Source organism: Passer domesticus, chromosome 2 (genome assembly GCF_036417665.1).
Source record: "Passer domesticus isolate bPasDom1 chromosome 2, bPasDom1.hap1, whole genome shotgun sequence".
In the NCBI taxonomy this organism is placed as follows: domain Eukaryota; kingdom Metazoa; phylum Chordata; class Aves; order Passeriformes; family Passeridae; genus Passer; species Passer domesticus.
Window position 1 is genome coordinate 123,008,326 of NC_087475.1, and position 11,564 is coordinate 123,019,889.

The 11,564-nt window shown below is 48.9% G+C and overlaps 1 protein-coding gene across 9 annotated transcripts in view; it reads right to left on the reverse strand.

Moving 5' to 3' along the window:
• Positions 1 to 10,892, reverse strand: part of ILDR2 (immunoglobulin like domain containing receptor 2) — a 38,775-nt gene extending 27,883 nt beyond the window's left edge. For 7 of the 9 annotated variants that reach the window (XM_064411035.1, XM_064411034.1, XM_064411033.1 and 4 more), the window contains exons 1-3: positions 8,759 to 9,123; positions 1,640 to 1,972; positions 441 to 560 (exon numbers count right to left, since the gene is read on the reverse strand). In XM_064411035.1, the coding sequence (XP_064267105.1) occupies positions 441 to 560; positions 1,640 to 1,972; positions 8,759 to 8,981 (676 nt within the window). In that variant the 5' untranslated portion in view covers positions 8,982 to 9,123. Of the gene's footprint in view, positions 1 to 440; positions 561 to 1,639; positions 1,973 to 8,758; positions 9,124 to 10,712 lie in introns of those variants that run through there. The other 2 variants (XM_064411036.1, XM_064411037.1) reach the window with 2 other exon arrangements.
• Between the last annotated feature and the right edge of the window lie 672 nt (positions 10,893 to 11,564).

The following is an 11,564-nucleotide window of genomic DNA, read 5'->3' on the forward strand; positions in this document are numbered from 1 at the left end:
CTTCTTGACAGCCTCACAGGTCAGAAGAGTGGGATGAGGACTGCAAAAATCACAGGATCTGATGTCTTCTGGGTGTCTGCTGTTAAAAGACTCTGTCTCAAGTGTTCATTTTGCTGCAAGTATTTTGTTTTGTCCCTTAAAAACAAGGGTTCTGCCTTTCCATAGCCCCGCACCCTCTGCAGTCATTTACGCCTGTGTAACGTGTGAGCAGTGTGGGTGTAAACATTACTATTCTGGTTTGGTAGCATTTGCCACCCACTTTGCCTAGGTGTGAATGACTGCACAAGGTGCAAGGCAATGGTGACAGTGCTGCAGGGACTGTTTTACATAGCTCTTACACCCATAGTAATACAGTGCACGGGGATGGAGAGACAGCAAGAGAGCAGGAGGAAAGATGCATCAGGTATCTGCCGAAAAAGCAGCCCGACAAGAGGCCTCACCAAGCACAAGCAGCTCCACTGATTCTTCATTCTTCCCCTCCACATCATCTGGTGTGATAATAAGGCAGTAATAGAGGCCACTGTCTCCCCACATCAGCTTCCCGATTTGCAGGTCTGCATCTGGAAGGCAAAAAAGAGAAGTCAGGTTTTCACTCCAACACTTACAGGAAGAATGGAGTGTTGAACATGCTGAGTCCACCTCTGTGTCCCCAAATCCATCTCGTTTCCTTTCTAAAAAGAAGGGTTAACCTTATCTAGAATATCACAGTATTCAGGAAAAAACAACAGGTCAGGACTTCTGGCTGTAGGTGGGAAAACAGATAATGCTGCAGAGGCAGCTCACCCTGCAAGTGACAAGAGCACAAGGGGTCACTAATGTCCCTCTGTCCTTCCTGTCACCTAAGGCACAGTCCCAACACTATTCGTGTCATGAAAGAAGGGCTTAGACTGTCTCCTCTACAGCACCTCAGTCTTTGTGAAAAGGTTTCACAGAGACAAAGGAAAACACTCCCTCTTGTGAGGCTGATCACATGCTCTCCACACCAAGGAGTCTCCACTTCTGGCTAGGTGGTCTCCCCAGTCAGTCAGACACCTTGTACTTTGGAGGGACAAGGTCCCTCACACAGCCTTCCAGACAAAAATGTTTAAGGACCCTGCCATCCCTCATCTCCACCCTACCTGATTTCACCCCACAGAAATCTCTTCCCTTCACTCTGCCCAAGGCTTTGTGAGTTTGGGTTCATGACAGGGCAAGCTGGTGAAGTCTGTGGCTGAGCAAACATGAGATGTAGGATAATCTTGGTATTTCAGACCTAGGAAAACAGCAGTGGCATTTGCAAGGAAGAAAAACCTATCATGGAGAGACTGAATTTGTATCTCTGGCTGCCACCCCTTTGCTAAGGAAAATCTATATACACAGCAATATGCAGAAGTCAGGAATAAAAAGCTTCCACTTCATGGAAGGGAAAAAAGGGTACTGTGTTTGAAGACCTAGAGTTAATTGAAGGGAAGTGCCAAAGGAAATTATCTTTGGGTCTAGGATTGGTTGGCTGAATCCTAAATGTCTGACCTACAAGATCTCCCTTCCCACAGCCTTTTCTGAGGGACTCAAGTGAACAATTACTGCCAGACTCCAGTATCCCAAATTGCTGAGGGTCCATTCCAGCCCCCACCAAGCATCACTGGGGTAGGAGAGTTACCATGGACAATGCTGACGTCTCTTTCCTTATAGAAGTCTCCTATGGTGATGGCAGATCCCTGCTTGGAGGCCACGACACGGACTGTCCTCCTGCTGTCCACACAGTCCAGGTAGGGATCCCAGTCCAGGTTCCTCTTGCTCATTGTTTGCAAACCAGAAGTCACCATACCCAGAGCTTCTCCCATCCGGTCCTGGCAGTAGGATTTGTACCTCCACTGTACCACGGCTGGTTGGGTGGAAGAAGTAGAGAAATGGCAGCGAAGCAGAGCAGGCTGAAATAACATGGCCACCTTCTTCTTCTCAGGCACAGTGACCTGCAACCCTTCCACCTCAGCTAAAAGACAAAAAAAAATGAGTATCATATGCCTTGGCACTGCTCGAAGAGAAAGCTACTGCATTTTATCACAGCATTATTCTCCTCACATAAATAAAATTGTCCATCTGTTTCAGGTGCTAGGGAGCAACACTCCTCAATGTATGTAAGCACGGATGTTGGCAACAGAAATAAGTTTGCTTTTTCATACCTTACAGTCACAAAGAAAAACACAGCATGATAGGGCTGAAGGCTCAAATGTAGCATCCTTCTGCAGTAGAAGCCCTAACACAATGCTGTGATGATTCACAGCTTTTGGGGCAGGTTCAAACATAAGGAAGAGGTATTTTAGGGATGGCCATGCTCCACTTGTACAGCAGGTCAGCCAAGGGGACAGATCCTGAGTTCCTGACAATTCCACTGCAGAATAAGTCACCTCCCTCTCCATTTCAGTGGCACCACACCTCCTCTTTACAGATCAGGCGACACACAGTGCCTGGACCAGCACATTCTGCACTGGTGCCCAGTTAGTGCTGCCTGCTCTGCCAAACTCCAGAGATGCACGAAGGAGTGGATCCAAATCACAGAGCTCTTCCCAGGGCTGGCAAGTAGCACTGAGACAAATTGCACCATGTGGGAGGTGTGGAGAAAAAGGGCCCAAACCTTCAAGTTTTTCACATTCCCAAGGGAGGAGAGGGATCTCAACATGTAATGTTTATCTAGCAGCTGACAGGAGAGCTGCAGCTTGGACCTGATGCATTAAGGCCCCAGAGAAGATGCAGGAGACTGCTGTTACACCCTTGTGTAGCTGAGGGAGAGTCAGTGAGCAATGTCAGCCTTCTGGAGAGTGAGGCACTCCATCCACCCACAGGGATATGGCCAAAACTCCCCCACATGCCCTTCGGTGCTTTCCTCCTAGTGCTGCAGGCAGCAAAGTCTGAAAGCACTCACACAGTACCAGAAAAAGGGAATCGGGTTCAGTATGGAAAATGTTGGTGTTACCACACCCCTCACCCAGAGCAGGTGGAAAAGAGGGAATATACAGGGAAACAGGGGAAAAGAGGAAATACAAGGAAGCATTCAAGACAACAAAGCAGAAGAGAAAGTCTACACAACATCTGCAGAAGGGACTGGTGGACTTGGGGAAGCTTAGTGAGGAATGAAAAGACTGAGGACAAAGAAAGACCTCCTGATATCAAGAAGCAAAAGATAAGGGGAAATGCAAGAAAGAAGAAAAAAGAGTAAAGATAAAAGTATCAGAGCAAATATGAGAAGCAGAATGATAAGCAGGATGACAATCAGGAAGCTTGCATTCAGCTGGAAGAAGCTGGAGAAGGTGTCTCAGCCCAGGTCAAAATAAGTACAAAGGGCTGCAGTCAGGTTGCAGGAGATTCAGAAACGATGTAGAGAAGAGAGGAAATGGAGTCAGCAAAAATAACCCACCCACTCCAGAAAGCAGAGATGAAAAGGAGATGGAAATTGGCAAAAGAAAGTGAAATGACAGGAGATATCTTTAGAATGAGGGGGAAAAAGGCATAGACTAAAGCACTGAGACAGAGAGCAATAAATGCATCAACTGTATAACAGCAGGCATGAAGAGACAAGGTCAAGCTGGAGACAGCTGCAGACCTGAAAAGCAAGAGCGAGCAGAGATTGCATGATCAGGATTCAGAACCAAAGGAAAGTGAAGAGGCTGATAAAACAGTGCATATTAAATTCAACAAGTTATCACTGTCTGCAGTGATACACTGTCTGCAGTGAACTGTAAAGCACAATGAAGTCTGTAAATCCCAGCTGGAGAGGAAAACACAGCATGGACAGAACCTAGGGGAAAGCTTATTTCAGAGAGGCAAGGTGCTCACTGATACTAACAGAGTTACTGATCTAGACAGGATTTGACCTTGGGGACTACTATGAGGAGCAGAAGGGTGCTCTGACATTTGCACTGAAATGCTATATTATGCATATAATGAATGCAGGACACCATGCACATTGTGCTTGTGCCATGTTGAAGTTGCACAGGAGATTATCAGTTTTGCCAGAAGTGCCTGGACCCAAATCCAAACACTGAAGTGTGGCTGTTCTCCAGAGTACCACCAAGCACAGCTGAGGTCTCCCACAGGACAGGCAGGGAATGAGGCAGCTCCTGCACTTTCCTGAGACACAGGCAGAGAGATTATTCAGGAAGTGGCAGCTGGGACATTTCTGCCAGGCTTCCTTTACCCAGGGACCAGGCAGAGGGGCCATGTGGTACTAAGGGAACGCCACCACTTGCTTCTCAAGGTGAACCAAGTGGTGATGTCTAATCCTCTCCTCTCTGGAGATTCACACTTCTGGGTTGCACCTGAATGCAAGAAACCTTGAAAACCCAATGGGTCCAGGCAGACCTGTGTCTGGCAGCTCCATGACCCCTCACAGTGTGAAGCCAAAGCCAGCATGTTGGCATGAGCTGATCAAGTGACTCATCACGTTACCTCAGCTTCAGGGATAAAACAGTGACACACTGAATATTTAAATCTTTCCCTTGTGAACCAAGTACGCTGCTTAGAAAACACAGTGCTCTCAGCTAACCATGCACCACAGCCCTCCTTCCCTGTTAATGAGATTAATGAGTTTGGCAAGCCAGGGACTGCTTTAATAAATGATTAGCTGAGCTTTAGCAAATTCTCATCTGACTAACTTTCCCCACTCTACCCCCATGTGAATGTCTATATGAAGAAAAGAAATGCAGCTTTTGGGAAAATACAGGAATTCTTTTTCTATCAAAAAGCATTTTGGAGATGTGCAGAAAATTATCTGGCAAGTTCTATATCCTACCCCAAGTTCTTTATTAACTTCTTAAGTATTATTTTCGGATTCTTTCCAGGAATAGCATTTAAGAGCAACACAGTGCCTCAGACTGGGAGACTGGAGCAGAGGAAACTTTAGATCTATTTAAGTCAAATTATATATAATTATATATGGCTGAATTGGGAAATTATACACCTGTTATTTCCTCTGCCAAAAAAGAATTACTGGAATTGATTCATGTAGTATGTCACTGCTGTAAGAGTGTCCACCAAAAAGGCCAGCAGGATGTTTGACTGCCTGAAGACAAGATGGTGGCTTTACACTGATCAGTTATGTCCAGGCATAGGAATTATAGGGCTCCCTCACCTCCAAGAAGAAACTGCTGACCTCAAAATGTTGTGTAGCCAAGACAAGAAAAGCCTCAGATGTATCAGAGGGCAGAACTCTGAGTTGTTAAGAGAGCAGAGAAAAAAAAAAGAGTGAAATATGTGAAAAATTATGAGAAGCTTAGTGACAGCACCGTGGTAGCTCTTTGTCTAGTTTAATACAAATAGAACTAAAAAGAAACTGAATTGTGTTGTGCTATGTTTTGACTGATGCAGACAGAGCAAAATTAGCCTTTACTTCAAAGTCATGACGGAAATGCAATTCCTGCAGTCTAGAGAAGGAACCTGTTCACTGTGAATTTCACAATGTTTCAAGTTCAACAAGAATAAAATCTAGCTCCTGGGAATCTCATGACTACATGACTGTTTTGCTTTCCTCCCTTCTTGCTCTCCTAAACCCAGAGAAAAAGGTCTGAAAATATTAATCAATTGCATCTTATAAACACAGTTATCCTTTCTCTTAGAAAATAAAAAGAATCCATGATTTTCTGTGTCTGTACAAATATATACACACACACACTCCCGGAGAAAGAGCTTAAAAATAATCACACTTCCGAAATATAATTGTATGGGGTTTGTCTGTTTCAATTGGCAATGTGCATTTGTCTCCTTGCTCTGATTCCTTTCCTGAACTATCCTCAGATTATGCATTCAAACTATGCAATCAACACTACACACAAGCTACCACTAATACATTTCACTGGTGATTAAAGAAAATTCCAGGAAGCGATTACAGAGGGGATATTTGTAAGGGCGGGTTTGAGCCTGGTGTGCCTGATCTTCCTAAGCCCCTTCCCTGAGCAAGAGAGAAGGCAAGTGAGAGGTGATAACTGAGGCTTTTGATTTGCCATTGACCTCCAGAGGAGCCTATGCCTCCCTGAGATGACATGAATCCCAGGAAGATTTAACTCCACTACACAGCTTCTAGGAATAGAATCACAGAATGGTTTGGGTTGGAGGGGACCTTAAATATAATGTATTAAATATCATGTAGTTAGAATAAAATTGATCAGAAGCACCAAACCCTGGAAGTAAAGGCAAAGCCAAATGCTGTAGTTCAGTGGAACGTGTCTCAGGCTGCATCCTTCTGGAGCACACAAGACTTGAGTCCAAGAGAAGGAAGGCAGCACACATTATTCCTCAGGTCACATGGGTCTCCCTATCTGTTCATGCATCTCATCTCCTTCTTTGCAATTATTTGGCTCATGCTACTGCTTGCCTGAGGTAGTACAGCTGATTCTATGAAATTACAAAAATTGCATCCCCCATTTTCAAGTACCTTTATTGACAGGAGTGGCAGTTGTGCACACAGGAGAATGGAAGTCACTGGGTCCTGAACCAGGCACCTGAGAAAAGCTACTCCTAGACTTTACCTCAGGGCTTTGGCAGAAAAGCATCAGTTCCCTGGTAAGAGACAGTGCCCTGAGGGTAGCTTATACCACTTCCCAAATAAAATAAAGAAATAAAAATAAACTGTTAGGCAAAAGTATCATTGGTTTTGGCACCTTGGATACTATGCATCATTTCAAAAAGTGCTTTCTCCCCCACTGCTGAATACTGGCACACCATCTATACTTTCATATGTGGATCAAGCTTGAATCAGGAAGGGCAAGATCTGGGCTTTGAGACCAGAAAGTCAGAAAATATAAAAAGATGTGTGAATAGATGAATGGAGAGCCAGTGGGATCACTGAGATTGTATTGTACAGGTTCTTGCCTACTCATGTTGGACTAAATCCAATCCATGCAATTTATAGCAAAAGCCATCACCATCAGATTGTGGCGAGTGCTTATGGGAAATTAATTGCATGTCTTGGTCTGGTTCCTACCAGACTTGTGCTCTTAGCAACGTGACCACTAATTTTCAACTTTTTTTGGAAACAAGAAACCAATGCCTGTACAAGTCAGCTGCAGCTGAGGTCAAAGCATGGTTCTGTTTTCAACAGCTCCATAGCAAAACCAAGAATTTCAGCTCTTCAGCTTCTTAACCTGGAAAGGAGAAAATCCAAAGCAGCTGCAGAAGAGCATGGCCTTGCACAGGCAGCACTCACAGCACAGAACCTCAACACAAAAACGCTCCATGTAGGACAGCCCAGGCTGTACAAAATGATTAAAGTAGGCATTGGACTATTCTTTGATCTTCCCCATTCTCTGTGGTGCTCTCTCCAGACACCCCCTACTCCTCACTTCTTTCTCTTCATCAGCTTCCCTGTGCTCCTTACACTCCCTTACCACAGCCCCTTTCACACGTTCACAAAAGTCACCCTGAATGCTCTCTGGTGAATTATCTCAGCTCTGGACACCAGATCAAACCCAGCCTGTCTTACTGCTGTCTGAAGCCTGTTACAGTTGTCAGATGCCTCCTGATCTAGACTTGGTTCAGCATCCCAGAAATCATTCCCAGAAATATCACTCATCAGAAGCCTGAGAACAAAGCAAAAGAAATGTGAAAAATCTGTCCAAGCCTTGTAACCCCAAGCCATAATACCCATCCTTGGGATGGCATTGGGATTTCCACTGGTGCCAGTCTCACTCAAGGTGACCTCACAGGAATACAAAGTAAGAAAAACATGAGATTTCTTCCCAGTTATGCCACACTTGCTATGCTCTGTAAAGCCAGGCAAGGGAAGTCAGATGAACACTTTAAATCAAGGCCAGCAAAAGAGTCCAACCATTTCCCTGCCTTCCCAAGAAGTCTGGTCAGCTGGCCAGGAACAGCAAAGACACAACTGTGCTCCAGAATGCTCCCTCTGCCTGCCCTCTTGAACTGTGGCTGGGAAAGAACAGGTACAGCAACAGTACACAGGGACTGAGTGCTAAATTACTGGTGGAAAAGCACTTATTAGAGAGAAAAGATCCCATTTTAACATGGACAGTCTTCTAATTGTGATTTTTCCAAGCTTAGTCCAAGTTGTGAGGCAGAAAAAAATTGATCTGCTTGTTCTGTACTAAAACTGGAGTTCAGTCGCCAGCGCAGCACTATGCTCTTTCAAATGCATTAGAAATTACAGCATTAATAAGAAAATGGTAAACACGAGGGGAGGAATCATTCCAGAATCAAGCTGCACTCGGTAATTTACAAGAACAGGCTTTACACAGGGAATAAGGATACTTGGCAAATTGTATTTTCTTTTTATAGAATGAGAGCACAGTTCCACACATATCTTAACCCGTGTGACCTCACAGGAAGGAATAAAGAACGACCTGCTCTTCATCCGTTTGCTGTTGTTATTAAAACACTCGCTTCAGGCACGTGGGAGAGCAGGACAGGAGGGGGAGAAGCCAAACCAAATCCATTGTGCCTCGCACAGGATTTTTTTGAAATTGCCCTAAGAGCTCACAATGCGCAAAACCAAACAAAAGATAAATGCAAGAGCCAAAAATTAAAGACAAACAAAGGACAGAGAGGAATTGCTGCTGGGAGGAAAGGGACTGAAAGTGCTGATTAGAAATTTCTCAGCCCACCTCGAGGAGGGAGGAGGGGAGGGAAGGGAACCAGAGCCTTCTCTTTCGCGCTCCCTTTTGTCTCCCTGCTTCTTCCCCATCTTGCACTCTGGCCCCTCCACCTCCCAACCCCCACTACTCTTCCCCAGAGTGCAGCGTACCACTGTGGCTGGATTAGGGCTCCTTACCTTGATGCCGACCTTTCATTCCTTTGCACAGCCACTGGGGAGAGGAAAATCTTGAATCCATGTTTGCTAGCCCCTTTTCTGTGCACACACGCACGCACACACTCACACATCTTTGCTTATCTGCTTTCTGTCGGCTGTGAAAAAGGACATCAGCCCCTGATTTATGGCTGGGCAGCAGCGGCTGGAGGCTGGCGGGGAGCGGGCGAGCACTGAGCGCCTCCATCCCTCAGCACACAGCTGTGGATAACCTGTTGCCTGCCGGAAGCCTGTGCCTGCCAGCTCTCCACAGCACCAGCAGCACGCAGTCCTGTCTCGAAACCACGGGGCTAGAGGAAACTGGAAGGTCTTCCCACTGCAGCGGTACCTCTCCCTCTGCACTGACCCTGCATGCTCCAAACAGTGCTCGCTGCCAGGAATCGTGGACTGCCCTCAGTGGAAGGAGAAAAGTGTCAACAGCCCGGTCTTTTAGCTTGATAAAAAAGTCCTGATTAGCCTGACATGACGAGATAAAGAAGCTCTTTAGAAAGAGGGAGGAATGTAATGTCACGTTTGGCTACACCCCGTACTCCTTTGCCGGTCCTTGGATGCTATGTATCAGCACACCACTACGGCTCGTGGGAAAGGAGGGGCAGCTGCGGGTGCGCTGGCACTCCAGACCAACTCACTGAAGTGGGACACATTTGGAAGCAGCCAAATGGCAGGGAAGGAGGAAGGGAGAGAAGGGAGGGAGAATGAGCTGGAAGCTGCTGAAGCCCCAGATGAGGCCGTGAAACCCTGGAAGGGAGCAGTAGGCAGGCACCGGTGTTGAGGATGACTCAGAGTGAAAATGCAAGGAAAGGGGTGGGTGGGTGGTGGGAGAGAGGTGTTATGACTAAAAGCCGAATTTACTGCTTGTGAATCCTAAATCCGAATAGGAAGAGGGAAGAGGCTGAGGTCTTTTTTGTGGGATAGATAGGTGACAGTGGGAAATATATGCCACTTAACCCAAGTGTGTCTGTTTCTTCTTCCAGCCTGTAACCAGCTTGCCTGGCTAAGTCATCCTACTGCAGCTTTTCCTATAGCCTGCTGCTCCTGGCTGCTGCATCGGCTCACAGGAGGCAGATCTTGCTCCTGACCTGACACGGCTTTCTCTTTCCCCCCGGTTCCCGGCTGCCCCGCCGCCCTCACCCTGCTGGAATCCCTTCCCTCTCCTCTCCTCGCTGCCCAGCTCTCAGACTCAGCCCCTTTCCAGCTTGTCCCCCCTGCCCTTTCCCATCGCTGAGCCCTCTCTGCTCGCCTCTCCGGCTCCCCTGCCCTAGGGGGGGACTTGCCCGAGCTTTTCGGGAGCCGAGCGGTGGCGGCGAGCTGGGCTGGGGGGCAATCCCGTCCTGCGCTCACAAAGGCCTGGGCGAACTGCACCGTCACGGGAAGGCCCCCCGAGAACCCTGCCCTCTGGAAGCCGGGCCAGAGGCAGGGCAGCCCCCTCCTCTCACACCTCCGTTGAGACGGCATGTGCGGTCAGGACACCGGCTGAAGGAGAAGTTCCTGCAATTGTTCCCGGCACGGCACGGCACGGCACGGGCGGGCGGGGGGAGCCGGGGGTTCATCGCCATCCCTCTCTCACGGCGGCCAAGGACACTCCGACACCCCCGGGCCGCCTTCCCCGCGGCGAGCGGGGCCCAAGCGGGGAGAAGAGAAGAGAAGAGAAGAGAAGAGAAGCGCCGGGGGCCGCCCGGACCTGCCCCGCGCCCCGGCCGGGCGGGAGGCACGGGCTGCCCCCCGTTCCCAGCCCTCTCGCCAAGTCTCCGCAAACTGCACCGCGGGACGGCCCCGAGCAGCTCCCGGCCCAACGCCGGCTCCCCCCGAAGCATCTCCCCAAACCACACCACACCACCCCCCCCCCCCCCCAGTTTTCGCCGCGGAGCCCGGCGGGCTGGGCACGGCGTGGGGACGTCGGGGCCACCCGCGCCTCTACCTGCGATCCACAGGAGGACGATCCATCCCAGGACGTGCCCATCCATCTTCCCGGCGGCGCGGGGGCGGCCCCGCTGGGGCAGCCGCCTCCCCGCAGAGCCGGCCGGGCTGGCGGAGCGGCCGCGCCGTGCGGCTCCGCTCCGCGCCGCGCCGCGCCGCTCCTCCCCCGGGCCGGCTCCCCGAGGCCGCCCCCGCCGCTGTCCGGGCTCGGGCGGGGGGCGGAGAGGGGAGGGGGACGCGGCTTCCCGAAACTGCCTCGCTTCCCGCCCTCCCGCCCTCCGGGAAAGGCGCGTTTCGGTTGCCTGGTGCCGCTGCTCAGCCTGCGGGCACCCCGGCACGATCCTCCGCAGGTCCCTCAGCCCCCCGGCATCCCCGCTTCGCGGCGGGGTTCTTGCAACTTCTCCAGGAAGAGCCTGAAAATGCCCCCGCCGATCATCTGCCCTCCCCAAATGTATACCTTGGGAAATGAGCGTAGACGGTTCCTGTTCCAAATTTCCCTGGGGTTTCCACTTCCAGCATGGGCACGGCAACTAATTATTGTAATCTTGGATAAAGGAGTGTAATTTTATATAAGGCGGTGTCCTGTCTATTAACAACGGGCAGCCGAGTTGCGGGGTGTTAAGTTTTCGTGCTAACGTGATACTGGAAGGGGATGGGGATTTTTGTTTGTTTGTTTGTTTTTGGTTTGTTGTGGAGTGGTTTTTTTGTGAGAAAGGGGTCACACACAGCCTTAAATGACGTTTTAGAATATAGACGTTGCTTAGAAATTAAATGGTCCTGGCCGCAGCAAACCCACGTGGGTACACATTAACTGTACTTTAAAACTTTTAAAGTTTCTGTGAAAACTTAATAA